This window comes from Durio zibethinus, chromosome 13 (genome assembly GCF_047325235.1).
Source record: "Durio zibethinus cultivar Kanyao isolate XHJ-2024 chromosome 13, ASM4732523v1, whole genome shotgun sequence".
NCBI classification, from domain to species: domain Eukaryota; kingdom Viridiplantae; phylum Streptophyta; class Magnoliopsida; order Malvales; family Malvaceae; genus Durio; species Durio zibethinus.
The window spans coordinates 17,117,195-17,140,968 of NC_143174.1; the positions used below are offsets into that span (position 1 = coordinate 17,117,195).

The following is a 23,774-nucleotide window of genomic DNA, read 5'->3' on the forward strand; positions in this document are numbered from 1 at the left end:
TAGCACCCTCACAGCGCCCATCAAAAGATGGTACCAGCTTAAATTTGTGTTATCCAAAAGCCTTAAAATTTTACCAAGTAGTTAGTTATTGAAAATTATTCTCAATTGACTCTAATACTTTTAGCAGAAAATTGAGAAAATTCCCTCACCTCAAGAGTATGCAAGAAAAACTACTGTTTCACTTGCAGAGGCTCCGTCGTCGGATTAATTAAAGAAAAATAAAAAAAATCAAAATCAAAATCAAAATAGAAAGAAAGGAGAGGATGATTGTTCTTGCGTAGGGAAAATTGATACTTTTAACTTTTCCTCAAAAACCCTTTTTTTGAAAATTTATTTCTAAGGAAAATTGATACTTTCAACTTTTCCTCAAAAACATTTTTTTTGAAATTTTGATTTTCAAGGAAAATTGATACTTTCAACTTTTTCCCAAAAATATTTTTTTTTTGGAAATTTATTTTTCTTTTAAGGAAAATTGATACTTTCAACTTTTCCCTAAAAATATATTTTTTTGAAATTTATTTTTGAGGAAAATTGATACTTTCAACTTTTCCCCAAAAATATTTTTTGGAAATTTATTTCTAAGGAAAATTGATACTTTCAACTTTTCCCTAAAAATATATTTTTTTTGGAATTTTGATCTTAAGGAAAATTGATACTTTCAACTTTTCCCTAAAAATATTTTTTTTTGAAAAATTTGATTTTTATTTGAAAAAAATAGAATAATAAAAAAATATAAATAAATAATAAAAAATAAAGAAAAGTAAAACAAAAATAAAAATAAAATTGAGATAAAAAGAATATTAAATAAACCTAATATAATAAATAAATAAAATAAATAGACAAAAAAAAACAAAAAAAAAAAACCTGGAGCGGCTCGGATCGTGGCTCGGCTCGGCTCGGCTCAAGGCAGGGAAACGGCTCGGGGGGAGCGGCTTGGCGGCTTGGCTCGGCTCAGCTCGGAGGGGGCAGGCACGCGCGGGTCAAAATCGGGTCGACGCTCGGGTCGGGTCGGTTTCGGCAAAACGCGCGGATCCTCTGGTTACTTAAGGCCAAAACGACGTCGTTTTGGGAGGGTATAAAAGACAATCCCCTTCGTTTTTTCGGCAGAACGCTCCTCCTTCTCTCTCTCTTCTTCCCTTTTTCTCTCCCTTCTCTCTAAAACTGAAGAACACCGGTGCCGGATTCTGGAAAATGTCACCAGAATCTGGAAATTTCGTCGGAAGTTGGTCGGAAGATCGCCGGTTTCTGGGATTCTTCGTCGAAAACTGGGCAGGTCACCGAAAACTTCAATGTTCACCGAAATTGTCACCGGAAAATTCAAATTTGACAGGAATTTTCGCCGGAATCTAGAAATTTCCCAGAAATTTCCAGAAAAATTTTTTCGCCAAAAATTTCTAAAAATTTTTTCTCACTCCCAAAACACTCCTAAACTTTTCCTAGCTTCCTATACGCCTCCTTTTCTCTCAAATCAGTAGCTTTGCTCACTGTTTTCTGTGTTCTTCATCTGTTCCAAAGGGTCCCTTTTATAGGGATTGATCAGGAGTTCCTGATCAATCCCAATTCCTCCTTGGACGGGAATTCAATCTTTGAATCCAACTGGACTCTTCTGATTGAATTCCCATTCCCAGTGGGATTCTTCAACTTCAATCTCAGCCCTCCAAAAATCAAAATAAAAAAACTAGATAATTAGAAAAGATAAATAAAAAAATTATTATAGGATAAATAAAAAAAATAATATCAGATATATAATTAGATAAATAAAAATACAAAAATAAATAAAATAAAAGATAAAAAATAATAAAAAATATATATATTACTAATAATACATAAATAATAAAATACATAGGATATACATAAAATATAAAATAAAATAAAAATAAAAATAAAAATTGACAAAGATAAAATTGAACCTACCCATTTGGACCAAGCCCAATTGATCTGGGCCTGGACCAAATTGGGTGTCTACAGCTGCCCCTATTTGCACATTTTCTGTGAAACAGAAATTGCACAAAGACGTAGACACCCAATCAAGACTCAACTCAACATTATCTTTCTTTTTTGTTTTTTGTTTTTTTTTGTGTTTTTTTTGTTTTTTTATTTTTTTTCTTGTGTTGTTTTTTTTTTTGTTTTTGTTTTTTTGTTTTTTTTTTTCCAAAGCTCCTCTAAACAGAGGCTCAACGACTTTGAGAAACATAAATTGCTCCTCTAAACAGAGGTACCACGACTTTGAAAAGTAAATTGCTCCTCTAAACAGAGGCACCACGACTTTTGAAAAGTAAATTGCTCCTCTAAACAGAGGCACCACGACTTTGGAAAGTAAATTGCTCCTCTAAACAGAGGCAACGAACTTGGAAAGTAAATTGCTCCTCTAAATAGAGGCAACGAACTTTGAAAAGTAAATTGCTCCTCTAAATAGAGGTACCACGACTTTGAAAAGTAAATTGCTCCTCTAAACAGAGGCAACGAACTTGGAAAGTAAATTGCTCCTCTAAACAGAGGCACCACGACTTTGGAAAGTAAATTGCTCCTCTAAACAGAGGCAACGAACTTTGAAAAGTAAATTGCTCCTCTAAACAGAGGCACCACGACTTTGAAAAGTAAATTGCTCCTCTAAACAGAGGCAACGAAACTTGAAAAGTAAATTGCTCCTCTAAACAGAGGTACCACGACTTTGGAAAAGTAAATTGCTCCTCTAAACAGAGGCAACGAACTTTGAAAAGTAAATTGCTCCTCTAAACAGAGGTACCACGACTTTGGAAAAGTAAATTACTCCTCTAAACAGAGGCAACGAACTTTGAAAAGTAAATACTCCTAGACAATCATGTCCGAAGGAGTTGAAAGTTGTGTTTGGAGGGATTTCAAGAGATTATGCCCAAAGGTCTTATAAATCAATCCTGATACCAAGAGACATCCTATTTCAAGGATTAAGAACTTACCTGACAAGTTTCTTCTCAAACTTGCAAAGTCTTTTCATATCTGTCTTTTTCATGTGGGATGTTGGAACACCCCTGCTTCTTGAATTTGTACACTATACTTTCCTGAAAGTAGTGTATGCTATGCAAATGCATATGAATTTCAATGCATGCTATGCAAATGTTGGTCAATCAATTCCTGTTCAATGTATGGTACTCAAGTTTCTCAAGCTCTTTTCTTTCTTGGGTGTCAAGCCCTTTGATTCCTCAAGGATCCAATTACACTGCTCTTCTAGGATCGAACCAGTGTAGCTCTTAATTGTCTCTTCCGCTCAGATTCTTCCTTGTTCTGTTTTTTAATACTTTGGAATAAGCTTCATCAATCGATCATCACTTGACCATCATTCAATGAATTTCTCAGTACTAACAAATTTTAAAACAAGTTTCATCTACCATCACTGGGTCATTACTCATAGATGTCTCAACATTAACCTTTCCAAAACAGATTTTGTCTTCATCATTCAATCACAACTTGCAAGTCCTATTGACCAATTCATCCTCGTACTCATCACTTGATTGTATCACTGCCCCATTTCTTCATTTGATCACATCATATATCCTTCTAAATCATCTCCTCTAGGTTTCTACCATTTCTTCATTTTGTCTCCACCATCATCTTAGATTTCTTTTCAAATGAATGCAAGACTCTTTTAAGCACATATTCATTCATTCATTATCATTTCAAATCCTGACAAATACAATGCAATCAAGCATTTTCTCAATTCATTCTAGGGGTGTAATGATAAGAGAACACAAGGTGAATTATGGTAAAGATAAATAATGAAGATCTGTTTTAGTACAAAACAAATGGGAAACGAAATAAATTGGATACATGTCATTGGGGTGAATGGTATGTCCAAATGATGAATATTCAGATAATTTTCAACATTAATCTAGGATTCTTTTTCAAAAACTCATTCCATTTACTGTTGAAGTCAACTTGAGCTTAACGAACTTTGCCCCAGTCTTTGAAGGTTCTTCAGATGTCTTTGATCTTTCATTCATGTGAGCCATTTGACCTAGATCTTTTTTTTTTGGTACCAAAATCACCCTTTCAGGTTTTCAATTTCAATCTCCTTTTTTATTTTTTCATTTTCTCATTTTTTCCCCTTTTTTTTCTTTTTTTTTTTCTCTTTTCTCATTTTTCATCCATATCTTTCATGTAGCATGATTCCATTGCTTCATCATGAGCATGTCTTTGCTCAACCTATGATCATTCAAGTTGAGTATTCACATTTGATCCAAATGGACTTTTCAAGGTTATAATGTAGGCCAAGGTGAAGGGTCATAAAAAAAAGGATATAATAGGCTCAAAACATGTATTAAAAATGTTCAAAACCAAAGGATCATTTGATGCAGCTTGGCATTTTACCCCCACATCATTTCACTACTTTTCTCTTTCCTCACACAAAGGATTCTCATTACTTTGCCCCAAGTCATGTGTGGCTTTTATTTTTCTTTTGCTTTTTCTTTCTCTTTCCATTTTTGAGACCTTTTGTGGTGTTTTTTTTTTTTTTCAGAATTTACCCTCCAGTGTAGAGGGTGATCCTTGGTTGGGGTTCTTCCAAAAAAAAAATGATAAGCTCAAAGGGGTAACAATAAATAGTTTTTCAAATGGTAAAAGAAAGATGGCCATTTTTCATCTCAATTGTGAATACCTTTCTTGAACATCATCTATTGAACAAAGCTCATAAACTTGTATAAAAGATTGCACACCTTCAAGATATATCTCTTTCATCTCTGGTAATGGCTTACCCTCTTTATTTTCGCTCAAATCATCTCCTCTATGAATGAGTTCTCAAAATTAAATTTCAGAATTATTGTTACCATTGTCTAAATATTCATCATCTGAAATTTGAAAATGGGAATGTAAAGTCATGAAAGGTAACAGGGCATGGAATAATGGTCGAGTGAAAGAGAAAAATGTAATGAAATGCATTGACTTGCCTTTATTAAAATGATAACAAGTGAAGTCATATTGCAAAAAAATCTAACATTGTTTGAAAAGAAATCCCAAAATGACAGAAGAAACCTTCAACTAGCCTTATCTCCATTGACATCTTGCCCCTCAATTCATTGTGAATCTCTGGATCCTTTCTGTTCTTGACTTTCGCTCAGTACACTAACATTAGGTGCTGTTGCTTTTCCTTGATCAAAACTTAACATTCCATCATTGATCAATCGTTGCACCTTATACTTTAAAACAGTGCAATTTTCAGTAGAATGGCCAGTAATTCCATAATGATAGTCACAACGGGCTGTAGGATCATACCACTTTGGATAGGGTGGTTTAAGTGGTTCCACATGGCTGGGGGCAATCAAGTGGCTATTATAGAGTTCTCGATATAACTCTGTATAAGTCATAGGGATTGGATCAAATACAGGTTTTTCTCGAGTAGTCCGTTGTTCTCATGAGCCTCTTGCTGGGTTAGTAGGACGAATTTGGGTTCTTACAGGAGCTTGAATGTTAAGGCGGTAAGTGGATGAATAAGATGGTTGTGGGGCTAGCTGGTATGGGTAGGATGAGGCATTATTCACAGCAGGATAGTATGGAGAGTAACCTTGGGATGGATAGGGTTGATAACCCCCGAATTGTTGTCTATCAAAGCTCACAGCTTGAGCTTGAGCTTCTTTCTTTTCTGATGTCTTCTTGGTTTCTCCTCCTCTTAACTTACCATTTTTTATGGCACTTTCAATAATTTCTCCAAAGATCACCATGTCGGCAAAATTTTTTGTTGCATTCCCTATCACCTTTTCATAATAAGGAGGCTTCAAAGTGCTGACAAATAACACTGTAGTTTCTTTCTCTGTCAGAGGAGGTTGTACCTGTGAAGCTATATCTCTCCATCTCTGGGCATACTCTTTAAAAGACTCGTTTGTCTTTTTCTTCAGGTTTTGCAAAGACAAACGGTCAGGAGCCAAATCGATGATATGTCGATATTGACTGATAAAGTCGTGTGCCATATCACTCCAAGAGTGAATACGAGTCCTGTCCAACTGAATATACCATCTGGCCGCAGAGCCAGTAAGACTGTCTTAGAAAACATGCATCAATAGCTTTTCATCATGTGCATGAGCTGTAATCTTCCTACAATACATGGTGATGTGGGTTTTAGGGCACTTTATACCGTCATATTTTTCAAATTTTGGTACTTTGAATTTATAAAGGATAACCACATCAGGAACTAGGTAGAGCCCAGCAGCATCAACTGACCCATAAAAGCTAAATCCTTCTACAGCCCGTAACCTCTGCTCTAACATGCTAATCTTGGAACTTTCTTCAGCCTCTACTCTCATCTTTTCCTTTTCTTTTTCTTTTAAATCATCTAGATCAGAAATTGGTTCTATTGCTTTTTCAGTGAATACAGGATTTATATAGCTATTATACTGCCCTGGGTTGAAAGCTGATGGTATTTCAGGATAGGCGAAATGTTGTGGCGGGACCTCTTGGGCAGACTGGGCTTGAGGTGGGCCAAAACCTGGAGGGTACAAAGGGTCAGTCACTTCTTGCTGGCTTGTACTTCCTTCAACTCCTTTTCCTTTATTCATATTATTGAGGGCCTCCAGAATTTTGCTTAGTTCACTTTCAATCTTCTTCTGAGCTTTTTCTAGCTTTTCAAATCTATGAGAACTTTCTTCTTCCATTTGCCTTGCTCTGGATCTTGTGTTGTATGGATGAGCAGGGTTTTTGCTAGATGGAGCTATCCTCGGACCTTGAGTACCATACTTATGATTAGAAATGTTATGCTGTGCCTTATGTATGATGCTTTGATACACAAATGAAATGTACATTTTTTTGAATGAAATCTAGTATGAAATGAATGCAAATGATTGTGTTAAAACATGGTCATGAAAATAATGCAGATGCATAAAATCAGACAAACAATACAATTAGTTTCATGGATGAGATGAAACTGATGCTAATGCATAATGTTACATATGGTAATGAAAATGATACACAAAGTTAAACAATCAAAATGATTAGATAAACACCTTTTTTGTGTCTTAACTTCAAGGTATATCTATCATTGGGTAGAAAGGGTTCTATCCTAGGTTTAGGCACTCTTAAGGTTCATTACATGCGGTTTTAAGGTCAAAGTCTAAAGGTCCTCAAATTGTTCCTTACATCTTTGTCCATCACAGACTAGTAAGGCACCCTAATCCTCACCCATTACAGGCTACAAGCGAAAAAGGTTCAATTTGAGTGGGAGTATTTCGCTAGCCACTGCGGAGGCATTAGACCTCACGAAAGCAATAGGTACTTTACTCCCTCCTAGAGGGACGAAGCTCGGGTGTAGAGCTCATGTTATGCATATGCACATGAATGACATAATTAACAGGGTAAATAAACATGACTAAAAAATTACACATATATACAACAAGGTTCAATTTTATTAGGCTTTTGGATAACACAAATTATTTGCTGACTTGACTCTCAAAGTCCCCAGCGGAGTCGCCAAGCTGTCGTAACGTCTAGATCCGGGGATCTGTCGCTAGACATTGACTTTTGGGAGTCACCACCAATCTTTTTTATCTAGGTGTGATTGGCCACCTAAAGAATCTGTCATTTCAGGGAACACTTACGTTTAAGAGTCCCTAAAAGAATAGGTTCAGGTCTGCTAACCAGAACAGGGTTCGGGAGTTCGGTTACGTGTGAGGAAGGTTATAGCACCCTCACAGCCCCCATCAAAAGATGGTACCAGCTTAAATTTGTGTTATCCAAAAGCCTTAAAATTTTACCAAGTAGTTAGTTGTTGAAAATTATTCTCAATTGACTCTAATACTTTTAGCAGAAAATTGAGAAAATTCCCTCACCTCAAGAGTATGCAAGAAAAACTACTGTTTCACTTGCAGAGGCTCCGTCGTCGGATTAATTAAAGAAAAATAAAAAAAATCAAAATCAAAATCAAAATAGAAAGAAAGGAGAGGATGATTGTTCTTGTGTAGGAAAAATTGATACTTTCAACTTTTCCTCAAAAACCCTTTTTTTGAAAATTTATTTCTAAGGAAAATTGATACTTTCAACTTTTCCTCAAAAACATTTTTTTTGAAATTTTGATTTTCAAGGAAAATTGATACTTTCAACTTTTTCCCAAAAATATTTTTTTTTTGGAAATTTATTTTTCTTTTAAGGAAAATTGATACTTTCAACTTTTCCCTAAAAATATTTTTTTGGAAATTTATTCTTAAGGAAAATTGATACTTTCAACTTTTCCCTAAAAATATATTTTTTTGAAATTTATTTTTGAGGAAAATTGATACTTTCAACTTTTTCCCAAAAATATTTTTTGGAAATTTATTTCTAAGGAAAATTGATACTTTCAACTTTTCCCTAAAAATATATTTTTTTTGGAATTTTGATCTTAAGAAAAATTGATACTTTCAACTTTTCCCTAAAAATATTTTTTTTTGGAAAATTTTATTTTTATTTGAAAAAAATAGAATAATAAGAAAATATAAATAAATAATAAAAAATAAAGAAAAGTAAAACAAAAATAAAAATAAAACTGAGATAAAAAGAATATTAAATAAACCTAATATAATAAATAAATTAAATAAATAGACAAAAAAAATAAAAAAAACCTGGAGCGGCTCGGATCGTGGCTCGGCTTGGCTCGGCTCAAGGCAGGGAAACGGCTCGAGGGGAGCGGCTTGGCGGCTTGGCTCGGCTCGGCTCGGCTTGGAGGGGGCAGGCACGCGCGGGTCAGAATCGGGTCGACGCTCGGGTCGGGTCGGTTTCGGCAAAACGCGCGAATCCTCTGGTTACTTAAGGCCAAAACGACGTCGTTTTGGAAAGGTATAAAAGGCAATCCCCTTCATTTTTTCGGCAGAACGCTCCTCCCTCTCTCTCTCTTCTTCCCTTTTTCTCTCCCTTCTCTCTAAAACTGAAGAACACCGGTGCCGGATTCTGGAAAATGTCACCGGAATCTGAAAATTTCGTCGGAAGTTGGTCGGAAGATCGCCGGTTTCTGGGATTCTTCACCGAAAACTGGGCAGGTCACCGGAAACTTCAATGTTCGCTGGAATTGTCACCGAAAAATTCAAATTTGACAGGAATTTTCGCCGGAATCTGGAAATTTCCCAAAAATTTCCAGAAAAATTTTTTCGCCAAAAATTTCTAAAAATTTTTTCTCACTCCCAGAACACTCCTAAACTTTTCCTAGCTTCCTATACGCCTCCTTTTCTCTCAAATCAGTAGCTTTGCTCATTGTTTTCTGTGTTCTTCATTTGTTCCAAAGGGTCCCTTTTATAGGGATTGATCAGGAGTTCCTGATCAATCCCAATTTCTCCTTGGACGAGAATTCAATCTTTGAATCCAACTGGACTCTTCTGATTGAATTCCCATTCCCAGTGGGATTCTTCAACTTCAATCTCAGCCCTCCAAAAATCAAAATAAAAAAACTAGATAATTAGAAAAGATAAATAAAAAAATTATTATAGGATAAATAAAAAAAATAATATCAGATATATAATTAGATAAATAAAAATACAAAAATAAATAAAATAAAAGATAAAAAATAATAAAAAATATATATTACTAATAATACATAAATAATAAAATACATAGGATATACATAAAATATAAAATAAAATAAAAATAAAAATAAAAATTGACAAAGATAAAATTGAACCTACCCATTTGGACCAAGCCCAATTGATCTGGGCCTGGACCAAATTGGGTGTCTACAATATGAAAATTATTTTTATTGCAATTTCATATAAATTATTTCATCGTTTGGGACAAATTTAAAAAAATTTCTCACCTAGAGATTTCTTAGAAAATTTATCATTTGAAATTTCTAAGAATTTCATCATTGGATAATTATCAAATATTTTCAACTCAAATTTTATTTGGAAAAGAATAAAATTACTTGTATTGAAACTTCATATAAATTATTCACAATTTGGGACAAATTTAGAGAAAATTTTTCACCTAAAGATTTTTTAGGAATTTACTATTTCAAATTTTTAAAAATTTCATCATTGGGTAATTTGTATTTAATTTCAAAATTTTTATTTTTTTATTTTTTTATTTTTTTGTTTAAAAATAAATATTAATTATTGTTATCGAAATTTTATCTAAATTTTTTCACCATTTGGGATAAATTTAGACAAAATTTTTCACCTAGTAATTTTATAAAAATTTACCATTTAAAATTTTTATAAATTCCATAATTGGATAATTAATATTTATTCTAAAAAAAAAATTTATTTCATTTTTATTAAATTATATCATTCAAAAATCCTAAAAAAAACTAAACCATAAATAAAAAATTAAAAAATACCAAAAAAATTAAACGGCACGACTAGAGGGTTTAGTGCGGCTCGACTCCAGGCACAAAAAACGGCTCGCAAGCACAGCTCAGGGATGTGGCTCGGCTCGGCTCGGCTCAGCAACAAGATTCGACTGGGACACGGGTCAATGGACTAGGTTGTGATCGGGTTAGGTCACCCACTGGCAAAACGGGTGGATCTTAGGTTCTTTTAAACACAAAACGATGTCATTTTTTTTAGATGTCTCATTTTCTTCTCTCTCTCTTCCCCTCTTTTCTCCCATTCTCTCTCTAAAAAAAACTAGAATCTGATTAATTGTTTTATCAAAAACTAGGAAACAGCACTGAAAACTGGAAAATACCACTGAAAAATTCAAGTTTGGCCAAAAATTTCGTCGAAATCTAAATTTTTTCAAAAAAATTCCCAAAAAAAAAATTTGTCAGAAATTTCGAAAAATTTCTAAAAAAATCCTAAAATTGTTTCTACCCTTCCAAACACCTTTTTTTGCTTTTGTTTTCTCTATCTCGTGTGTCTCCCCCAAGCTTAGCTAAGGTATGTATTTATAGGACTTTAGGGCCACAGAATCCAAATCTAAATAGAAATCCTCATTTCTTTCGATCTTTTAGTCTCACTTAACCTTTCTCAATCCGTTCAAACTCCTTAACCCAGTGTTTTACTTCAATTCAACCCCCACTTTTTTGTTTTTTCTATTTTTATTATTTTTTAATTAATTAACAAAACCAAAAAGTAGACCCTGGACAGATTTGTTGTCTACAATAATTAACTCTATTAAAAAGCATTCTCTCAATCTACATACATGTGGGTTACTTTAGCAATATAAGGGGAAAAATAAGAGCTTTTGTGTCAAAAAATTACATCATTTACAGTGGACATCGTCAAATCACAAGTCATAAATATTTTGGTGAACAATACGTTACAAACAAAAAGTTTCGTCTTTTATGATATTTGAGTTACTATTTTTAACAATCTCTATTTTAATTTAAAATTTATCAAATCATTAGTCTCCATGTTAAACTTGCTTAACTCCACACATAATGAAAGTCTCGTAACAATTTTTTTTTTATCTCATGTTTCATATAAACTGATTTCTTAATATACAAACTCATCCCCTAAATCAAGCTCCTCTGAGCTTGTTATTTTTTATATTTCGAACCTCACTTTAATATTAGTTGTTAAGATCACAATAGTTCTTATTCCAATTATTTGGTTAAAAGCCCATAATCATTTAGACATCCAAACAAATAGAAGTATAATTAAATCATAAATCATCCATATAAGAGATAATAATTTAACGTTGGTTTTGCCTAACTTAAAATGATTTACGTCTACGGACAAGAAAAAAATCTAATAATTATAGAGAATTACAAACACATTACATAAATTAATCACTCACAATTAATACCCATAAACATTCTTCCATAATCCTATAAAATATTGTCAACTCAAATAAATACATACTTATATGGACTATTTTAATCTCTTCTATTTCATGTAAACAAACATAATAATTATCATATCTATGTAGAGCCTCACATTCTCCTCTTGTCCACTACAAACATTTAAGCATACATATGTATAAGGACCCTCTTAACAGCCTATAGTCCTATGAAATCTCTATTCAATAAAACCTTATAATTCTTTTATATATTTCTTTTATATCTAACCCTATTTAAACTCTCACTACTTATAAGCATATAATTTACTTATCAAAAATTTATTTTCTCTCAAAATTATTTTTCTGTAAGTTTTTTTTTCATCAAATAATATCTAAACAAAATGTCAAAAAAATCTTTTATAAGATTTAAGTCATTATTTTCAATAAACTATTCCCAAACTTTTGACAATAAACATTTACACACATTGACTTAGAGAAATTTTCTTTGTAAAATTGAGTCGATTTCTCGTCGTGAAATTAAACATGCATTTCCACTGCATGGCGACTGAAAGAGAAATGGGTTCAACTTTACAAAGACTATTATTGGTATAAAGTATTTTTGTGTTGGTAAGGAACCTTTTGTAATCGGCAAATTTTGTTATAAAAAAAAATTAGGTAAGAAGAAATTATCTTATTTGAGGATCAAGATATATTACAAGTTTCAATGAAAATAAACTAAATTTACGGATGGTTTATTAAAAAAAATTCCTGACAACAAAATTAAAACTAAATCTTATAAATAAAATATTCAATCTTTACCAACTCATCTAACCCTGTTGATTTTAAATTGCAAATTTGCATTGCGTTGTAAGAAACAAGAACCCTTTTGACAGGTGCAAGGAAAACGAAACCATCTGTAGCTGTAGCTATTGATGGAATATATAATGTACTGAAGATAGAAATAAAGAAAAAAAGAAGAGTATGATGAAATTGGTTGCAGGCGAAGAGTTTAATGAAGCAAAGATATCAAATATGGATGTATGGATTTCATAAATCTTTATTATATCGTTGGTGATCACGTTTATCGGATGAGGAGACTAAACTTGTTTAACTTCATGTAAAACATAAAATAAATAAATAAAAACTCTAAGCTAATGCAACCTTAGCCATGGCATGATTGCAATACGTTCAGGAGACACCTAGACTTGGGCCCGATTTGCATCTAATCTCACTCTAGTTTCAATACAATTGAACCTTTTTGGATCCAGATGCATCGACAAGGTATTTGCGTTTCATCGCTGTTGTACGATTGATTTAAAGTTCATTTAGAGGGATGGTAAAAATTAATTTTGATAAAATTAAAAATAATAATAACAGTAAAAGTAATTATTATAATAGTCAGATTAAATATTGTAGTAGTGAAATTAAAATTAATAATAAGATATATGTTTTATTGTAAATGTAACAGTGGTGGTGAGATGAAATACAATGAAAAAAATAACTATTAAATATATTAAATTAAAATTTGTATATAATGAAATTTATAATATATATTTAATATTTTAAAATTTATAAATAATTAAGATTTATTAATATTATTTTTTATCAAATAATATTTTTGCTAATAAATTAAAAATTACTAAAATTATTTATTAACTTTTTTATGTATTAAATTATTTAATAATTTATTAAATTATATTACTTATTATTTATGTATTTATTTAATATTTAGTTATTAATTATTTGCTTGGAAGCATTGATCATCAATAACGGATCCAAGAATTTTTTTTTTTTTTTGTGTTTGCTTATAATATATGTAAAAAATTATCCAAATATTTAACAATTTTGTCAATGAAAATAATATTCATAGAAAAAATTTTCATTGACAAAATTTGACAGTATTTGGGGAAAATTTTCTTATTTTTTAATTTCTAAGAGTATACATGAAAAATTTTTGAGGGTATACAAACAAATATTTTCTTCTAATTTTTTTTTTTTTCAACTTTTGAAGGTGTACATGGATACCCCACCTTAAACATTGGATCCGCCGCTGTCGATCATTGAATTTGATCTCTCTATTGTATTCTACCAAAAATGCAACAAGTTTTAGACACCTAACACTATTGTTTTTATTTTATTTTTGGGCTAAGAACTTGCCTTCCTAATTATCATAATATCTCAGGGTTTTTGTGTTCAAAGATGAAATGAAATCAGACAAAACATTAGTAGAGTCGTTTACTAACTCCAATTATACCACAAATCAATTTTTTTAATGAGATTTAAAATAGAAAAAAAAAAAACAAAAACAAAAAGATTTGGCTCATCTTGTGGAAAAAAAAAAAAAAAAAAAAAAAAGAGTTACTCTACAACTTAGCACTGATAATTGCCATAAAGTTTTCTAAATTTTATTTGAAAGCTACCAAGTAAAACGCTTAGACCGGTCCATGAAAATTCTGGCCAGCCTACCGCGAATAGCACGAATGGGCAAATTATTATCGAAGATCATGCAGATGCAAGTCGGCTGACTGATGTGGTTAAATCCTTTAATTTTTTATTGGTTTTGTATTAATTTTTTGTGAAATATATATAAAAATAAAAAAATTATTGTATCATAATTCGTATCGATACATTTAATATAAAATAAATTTTTTAATTGTGTCAAATTTATTTTTAATTTTTTTAATCTTTTAAATTATATCACTTTTATATTTTTTATATTATTTTTATATCGTGTCCTTAGATCGCATTTAAAATTCTTAAATTTAGATTTAGATAAGGCACAAATCTTTTTATCGCATTTATGTATTAGAGATGACAACGAGACGAATCTTGCTTTAACCGTTTCTTACTTAACCTAACTCTAAGAATATTTTATTAACTCAAATTAAAAATATTTTACCTGACCCAACATCAGATTATTATTTTTGATACCCAACTTTGATCCGATACATATATACATAACTTGTGTTCCACCAGCATCTAACTCGAAATTAATTTAATAACTTTGATTTAAAATAATATTCATAAAAATACTATTTTTAATATAAATTATATTTTAATTATATAAAATATAATATTTTATTAAATACATATTTAAAATTAAGATATTAAATAATAATTTTGTTAATATATAAACATAAAATTAAACAAATAATAAAAAATATATATTTTTATATATACTGGGATGAGTAAGAGCAAAATATCCTAAAACTCGCTTCTGACCCAACTTTGACTTCTTAAAAAAAATCTAACCCGATCTTCGATTTAAAAAAAAATTTAAACCCTATCGAATTGGTACAAATCGAAATTTGTCAAGTATGAGTTATTTTGTTGTCTCTACTTAGTATCCCACTCCTTATTCAACACTTTCTTCGTATGATTTGATTTTCGTTGTGGTGTTGTCGCCCTAGTTAAAGTTGAAAAAAATAAAAAACCAACATAAATAGAAAAATTCAAATCCAATTCAATTCAAAAATTAAAAAATTCAATTTAGATTCAAATAAATGATGTCATTAAATTCATATAAATTTGGATCAATTTGGTTTATTTTGATTAGATTTAAAAAAAATTTGAATCAATTTGAATTAAAAAAGCCCAAAATTTTAAGTTTTAAATTGTAGATATGTAAGCTCAAATCCAAATATACCATTCAATTTTAGAGGCTTAGACCCATTATGCAAACCCACTTACCCATTTGTTATCTTTTTAAAATTAAAAAAACAACAACAATTCATTTTGATATTTTGCTAGACACTTCAATTTCACATTTGATCTAAAATTTTAAAACCCTTGACACTACTCATCCTTTCTTATTCTATCAGTTAACGATCACAATGAATAATAAATAAATAAATTATTATTATTATTTGGTTCATTTATTTTAGATTTGGATAATTATAAATGGATAATTAGTAGATTTGGATAGAAGATTTATAATTTTTGATGAATTATGATAGAATACAAATAGTATTTTCTACACATCTAATGTCCGAATCCATTTAAATTTTAATGAATAAGCTTAAAATATGTTAGAAGTCTTTATACTTTACGAAAATTAAGAATTTAGTCCCTATATTATAATTTATAGAAATTTAGTTATCATATTAATTTGATTTGATAATTTTAGTCCAACCATTAATTTTGTCAATTTTTAACCATTGACTTTATTAATGTGAAAGTTGACTTGCTAATGTGGCAATTTAAATGAATGAAATTAGTTGTTAAATTACATTAATGGTCTCTATACTCATATGAAATTTGAAATTTAATTCCTATACTTGCAAAAAATATAAAATTTTGTCTTTATACTTGTATGAGATATGAAATTAGTCTTTTTAATATAAAAATATTTTAACTTTTTTTAGTTTTTTAAAAATATTAAAAATATTTTAGTTCATATAATATAAAAATATTTTTTTGAAATATATTAGTTTTATTATATATAATTAATTAATAATAATATCATATTAATAATATTACTATTATCATTTATATTAATAAATTATAATATTAATAATTTAAATTAATATATCAAAGTTAATATTATTTTTTTAGTTTAGTAAATTACTTTGATTTAGTAAAATATTTTAATTTATTTAGAATCTTTAATCTAGATTTGATTATAAAAAATTATTTAAATAGCGTTTAATTTAAAGAAATAAAAATACTATTTGATGGATAATTTTACCTTTATGAGATATAATTATAATTTATTTAATGACTTAATAAAAAAATAATAGTTTATTAAAATTAGATAGTGACAAATTTGTATCATATGTTAAAAAAAATTTGTGATAGATTTTTAATAGATTGGAATAAGATTTTTTTTTATATGACCATAATATACTATAATTATGACAGAAAAGTGTAATAAAATTAGTAACAGATTTATATTTTATGAAGAATATAACATGAAATAGTGACAAAACTAGTAACAATATTTTACATAAGTGATAAAAAATTGTAATAGGTTTAGTGACAATTTATGAAAATTATGACATAATACTGTAACATATTTTTCAATATTATAATAGAATATTATGAGAGAATATTGTGGCAATTTTTAAAATTTAATATTTTAAAAAACTAAAAAATTTTTAAAAATTCAAAATATTTTTTGTATTAGAGGGATTAAATTTCAAATTTTATGAGTACATAAATTGAATTTCAAAATTTATGCAAGTGCAGGGACTAAATTTCAAGTTTCGTATGAGTATAAAGACCATTTACATAATTTAACAACTAATTTTATTAATCTCAATTGCTATGTTAGCAAGTCATTGCCATGCCAAATTTTTTATAACATAATATTGATGAAGTTAATGATTTGACTAAAATTATTAAATCAAAATAGTACGATGACTAAATTTCTATGAATTATAGTGTAGGAGCTAAATTCTTAATTTTCGTAAAATATAGAGACTTCTGACACATTTTGACCAATGAATAATAACGAATATTTGAATTTGTATCCAAATCCATTAATTGTTTACATATGTAAAGTATCTAAAAGTTTATAATTGTGAGATAATTTTTAATTTAGAGTGAACTTGAATTTTAAATATAATTTTTGTTTATTTTATATTTTGATAAAAAAATTAAATAAATGAATATTTTAATAAATTTAAATATTTAAATAAATAGTGCTTATTTAAATGGACTCAGATTTGGATAATAATACTAAACTTAAATGAATTCAGTTATTATAAATATTAAACGAATACAAATACTTCAAAAGTAACAGACATCCACCCTATTGTTATCCTAACTCCCAATTTGTTTATCTCTCTTGCCATTTACCACCTTTTTTAACCCCATTGTTAGTGTTTAAATTTTCCCCATTGTTATTCAATACCTACTATCTAAGCTCTCTCTTTTTTTAGTTTAAACTTCAAATTGTTTTATCTTATCAACCTTTTAATGTCACCTTAAGCGCCATTGAGTCATGTTTTTTTGGAGTGTTTATCTACACCAATTCTAGGAATAATGGAGTTATCTTCACCGAAGAAGATGCCAATGTTTGATAATTTGGTTAAATATTTGTTGTTGCAAGAAACTTTATGTTAGGGGTATATAATGGTTAAAAAAGTATAATAATTTTTTTTCCTTTCTTTGTCTTCAACAAATAATCAGAGGTACTTTAGTCATTTTGTGTTGACATAATTTATTAGGTCGGTCTGATACTTCCAATGCCACTTTAGCTCGATCTTATCTTTTTTTTTTTTTTTTATCTTTCTCATCTTATCTATAAATATGAAAACTTAGGTACCATGAAATCAGATTCATTTAACTTATATCTGTTTCTCTTTCATACTTTTTCACTTTATTTTCGACCTAATATTTACTAACTTAAGTGCTGAAAATACAAACATAAGGAACACTTTTTATTTTTACCTTTAACCATCCCTCTCTTCTGCTTTTATAAAAATACTTTTAGGGCGAAGTTCGACACAAATATTTTGTATAATGCTTGAAATGCTATTTTGAGCCTGTGGGTAATTTTATGTATTATTGTTGTTGTTTCAATGATATATTTTCATTGAAACAAAAATTCAAGTTCTATTTCAATTAAAAGATTAAAATAAAATTATTTTAAAAAAATACTAAATTAAAGTTGAATGAAATTCAAAATTGCTTTAACTCAAAAATCCGAATAATCGAACCGAATTTATGCAAATCATTTTGTCTAAGTATTTTCTTTATTTGGGTCGGATACACATAAAAAATAAAAACCCATATAAATCAAATTGGATATAAAAAATTAAAAATCCGAACCCATGCATATGAACCGTACTTCCCATCTCCAAGAGATATCCCCAAAGTCCTTTCCTTGTCGATAAATGCCCATCGATTTCTGCAGAAATTACAAAACCCAACCTCCGTCGCGGCTAACCTTTGTTTTTAAAAGTGCTTTACCCGTTTCATCGGTCAAAGTAGCTTTGACTTTCAATACGTGGCTTGTACACAAGCAAAGCAGACGTCAAAGATTGTCCGTCCTATTAACCTTTTTAATGTTTGCAGCAAAAGACGTGGGCTGTGTTTGGACTTTGGAATCCAAATAGGATTGCGATTGTCATAAAAAGCTGTACAAATAACTGCTTTTAAATCTAAGTAGGGTTGCTGGAATTTAAGGCTACAGTAGATCAGCATTGTAGTTTTGCTTTTTTTTAAAATAATTTTTTCAAGTTAATAATTTTTCATTTTTTAATTTTAATTTTTATTTAAAAATTATAAAGTAATTTTGTTAATTTATATAAAAATTAATTAGTAAATAAATTTTATTATATAATAATCTAATTAATAATTTTTAATTATTTATTAACAAAATTATTATTTGATGTAAAAATAATTTAATAAAATTTTCAATTATTTATTAATTTTATAAATATTAAATAATTTAAAAATTTTATTATATATAATTTTTAATTAAAATATTTGATAATCATTTTCTCTTTTCACTATAATTTATTTACTATTATCACTATTTTTTATATCTAAACAAATATCCTATCATTAATTTTAATCTTATTATTATAATAATTAATCTTACTTTCATTGTTATTTTCGATTTTAACCGTGTCAATCTCATTATCCATCCCAATTGACCACCATATATGAAGAAAAATGCTTGTTTTTTAAGTCTTATTAGGACTAAGGATGTGATTGAATTAAATTGAATTGATATAATGAAAAGTTTGAGTTTAAATTTAACTTGAAATTCATTATTCGAATTTTGACTTAAGTTCAATTTAATTTTAATTTTAAAATTTGAGCTCGACTTAAAATAAAAATTAAATTACTCAAACTCATTCTATTAAATTCATTTACCGAATAAAAAATGAACTTAATTTTCTTACTGACTTCAAACTATATTATTTATATTTGTACTCTAACTCTAACTCGAATTAATATATACAATAATAATTTATTAATATAATAATAAATATATATTAAAATATAAAAATTTGATTAAACTTGAAAGCAATTCAAGTTAATATTAAGATGCTCAAATTTAATTCGTTTGATAAATTGAGTTTTTTAAATTCAAACTTAATTTGACAATAATTAAATCAAATTTAAATTTTATATATTTTGAACCCACATTACTTACAAATACAAATATATCATTTACATCTTTAATTAAAAATTATATTAAGAAATACATTCATTTAATTCAATTAGTTATTTAAAATGTTGATATGAGAATCTTTTTCTAATATATATATATATATATGTATATATAAATTTAAATTTATATATGTGAACCATGTCATGTGAGATACAATCCCATTGTTTTTAGATCAAAACGGTAATACTCGACAGATTGAATGTGAATTTTCAGAATTAATAATTTTACTATGGGACTAAAAGCGTTACATATTTATGTTTACACAAATTTTATATAAAAAAAAAAATTTTAGACCAACATTCATATGTTTTTTACCGGTAATATACACATGTAAAAATGGTGAATTGTATTTGTGAACACATGAAGAAACACAAAAGAACTTGATGTTTATATAAAATAATTACACTCTCACTTTTTTAATCTCAATAAAAATTTTTTGGCCTAGCAATCTCGATGATTCAGATATCTCTTATTCTTTGTAATATCTATATATTTTTTCCTAATTTAAGAGGACCATCACTAATTATCTACTTAAAAAGTAATGAAAACTCATCTATGGGCACTACTTCATCTAACGTTTTTTTTTTTTTTTTTTTTTTTTTTTAAATACTTTTTCTAAGGGTGTTAAATCACTTTTAATAAAATTTATGATTGAAATTTAATAATTTTAAATTAAATATAAAAATAAATAAAAATTAATTAAAAAATAAAAATAATTTGAATTAGTTTCAATCATAAATTTAATTAAAAATGTATTTATTTTTTTTGAATAAATTAATGAGGCAATAAGATCATGATTTGTCGATAAGAAAAAAAATTTTAAAATTTTGAGATTTTATATTTAAGTCACATTGTGTATGAGTTTGATTATGTTATAATTTATTAATTGATTATTTAATAAGTATTACTTAATTATAATATAATAATTGATTATTTAATAAGTATAACTTAATTATAATATAATAATTGATTATTTAATAAGTATAACTTAATTATAATATAATAATTGATTATTCAAATATAATATTTATTATAAATGTAACTTTAAAATAAAAAAAAAATATAATGAGAACCTCCATTACTTAGAAATGGAGAAGGTGATTTCTCATCAAATATATTATAACTTGGTTATAAATAATAATTAACTATTTAATTAATTATATAAATATAATATTTATTATGAATATAATTAAAAAAAAAGATATAATAAAAATTTTCGTGACTTATTAAATAATGAAAAAGTTACTTCTGATCAAATATATCGTAACTGACCCTTAAATTTTATTTAGGTGCTAGAGCTAGGTGATGTATTCGGTAGTTAAAATGTCAAATTCTATAGCAAACTAATTTACCAGGAGACAATGTGACAAAAGGAATTGAAAATTGCAATGTGATACACAGGCGTTTTTGTAAATAAAATAAATTCAGGGATAAACAGCTAGGGTGGTGGATAATTATGCCACTGGTTGCTTTCAAACCACGTCCCCTGGTCCTCATAACCGAGGTGTTCGTGGGCTCATTCCTCCAACCACTAGATTCCACGCGCCTTATTTTCCGAGATTATACACACGATTTTTTTTTTTTTTTTGGCCAGACACCCGAAAATTCTATTGTCTATTGTTGCTACATAAACGGGTCACGCTATGGCTTAAATGAGAGAGAAATTTTACATCATGCCAAAAATTAATTGACAATTTTTTTACTAACAATTTCCATGCAAGAAATAATTATTCGTACTATAATTTACTTTCAAAAATAATAATCATGAAATAATTTTCCTCATGCGATTAATTTTATAGATTTATATTTAAATAAAATGACAACAGATTATGAAATTATTGTATCTTCATGAATAAAAAATTTATGATGATTTAAGTCATATGAGTTGTTTTTAATAATAATAAAAAATCTTAGTCATAATAAATTTTGGTTTGTATTTATCGATTTTAAATTTGATATTTTAGAAAAGAAAATCAGTGAAATAAATGCAAATTATTATAAAAAAATGCCTTAACAATGAAAAGACCAAGTTGTACTTGTACAGCACCATATGATGAATGTGGATTTCAATCCGCCATAAGCCGTGTGACCACGTAATCTATTAGCTCTGGCTCCCCCTTTAAAAGCCCTCCTGTCCTTCTAGCCCTAGCGACTTGTTTACATGTTTCGGATTTTTTCCTTCTCTCTTTAAAGACATAAGCCTTTTCCTACTAATTAATTATTAATATATATATTTCTTCTTTCTATGATTTTTCTTTAAATTTCGACTGACAATCTTCATTCAATTTCCATTTTCAAGCTTCTAATTCTCTTAATTATTCGTCATTTTTAATTTTTTTTTTAATTTCTTTGTTGTTCTGCCATGGTTTTAGCAGTTCTAAAACCAGAAGACTGTCTAAATCTCCCTGTTCCCATGAAACACCCAAAAAACCCTTGCCCTAACCCTAACCGGACGAACCGGTCGCAATCAAACCGTAAGAAGCGTTCTCCAAACACCTCCCCTCCTTCCCGTCCGAGTGTCATCTCCAAAGTCCCGACCAAAAATCTCGTGATGGGTCAAGTGAAGATCCTCAAACGCGGAGAAGATTTAAAAAACACGGCACTGGGAAAGCATGTGAGGTTCGAAAAGGAAAACGTTGCTGTAGATCTGGGTTCCACTAACCGTTTAGGTCCAGATCCCGGGTCCATGCCGACCCAGATCCGACTTACTGAGTCAAACAAAAAAAACAGGGTCGTTCCAGCCATGTTTTATGCTGGGTCGGCCTTTATAACATCGCCGCCTCCGAGTTCTGTTCCGATGCCGGCGTTTTTCACGAAGAAGATTGGCGTTGCTGTGAAGAATGATGATGTTACGGGTGACTTGAGGAGGATATTAAGGCTTGATTTGTAGCAATAGCGTAAGAATCGGGATTGGTGCTAGAATTAATTTGCTGCAGTTTGCTATTCTCTCGATTGGGTTTTCTGATCTTTGATCATCCCTTATTTTTTCAAGGGGAAAGATCGAAATAGCTAACTCAAAAAAGTAGGTTTAGCTTTCGTAATCAAGTTTCTCTGCTGTATAGCTTAGCTGTGTCTAGATTTAATTATGCTGGGGTTTTTTTTTTTTTTAAATCTCCGTATAGGGTTAATTTCGTTGCCTTTTTACTAGTATATGGTTTGGTATTCGGGTAAGGGTAGATTTGTTGGGTGTATATTTGAATTGAAGTTGAACTAGTGTTGGTATGTAGGGATGTGAATCTTGATTTATGTATCCCTCATTCTTATCAGTTATTGATTTAGTGATTTCCTAGTGTCAAATCCTGGTGTCGTGCATGTTTTGTCAACATTTCAAAAGAATTGAACTTTCAATTAAAGATGGAAACTTCAATTCAGATTTCAGATATCGAATTTTTGCAAGGCCAAGGCTGAAAGTAATAATAATTGTAAGAGTAATAATATATTTGATTATTGTTTGGGAATAATCGTAGTAATAAAATTCCAACGATTGTTATTGTGTGGAATAACGGAAGTTATAAAATTCTTCTAATCGAAACGAATTGCTTGGATTTTCTATAATATGCTATACAGTTTTCGCAAAATTCTGGCATCAAGGAGGTTGGAGGCAGCTTATCAGTTGTAGTGGTATATTTCAATTTTCAGTTGGGGAAAATTGTTAGTCGTCGTGGTGATGCCTGTCCCATAGGCCATAGGATACCCGTCGCACTTGCACTTCTTTCCATCCTGTCCGTCCGTTTGTCTTATTGGTGCAACTGCTTTTCAACAATCAACACAGACGCGGTAGTTTCTTCTTCAACTTTGGTCAGAAGGTTCCTACGTTTTTTGGGGGCGTTGTGAACAGAGTAATTCTTATTATCTTGAAGTTGGTCCTTGTTATCTTGGGGGAGGTTATTCTTATTTTGTCAACACGCTCCAGACTCCTAAAAATGAATCACCGGAAATTTAAGTCCGTGAGATCCAAAATCATGAGTCATATATTTATTCGCATAACATAATAGTCAGAAAA

The 23,774-nt window shown here is 29.2% G+C and overlaps 1 protein-coding gene across 1 annotated transcript; it reads left to right on the forward strand.

The window, feature by feature from the left end:
- Positions 1-21,918: 21,918 nt before the first annotated feature.
- Positions 21,919-23,149, forward strand: LOC149515369 (uncharacterized). Its single transcript, XM_089741926.1, has one exon. The coding sequence runs from the start codon at positions 22,134-22,136 to the stop codon at positions 22,659-22,661; it is 528 nt and encodes a 175-aa protein (XP_089598052.1). The 5' UTR covers positions 21,919-22,133; the 3' UTR covers positions 22,662-23,149.
- The last annotated feature ends 625 nt before the right edge of the window (positions 23,150-23,774 follow it).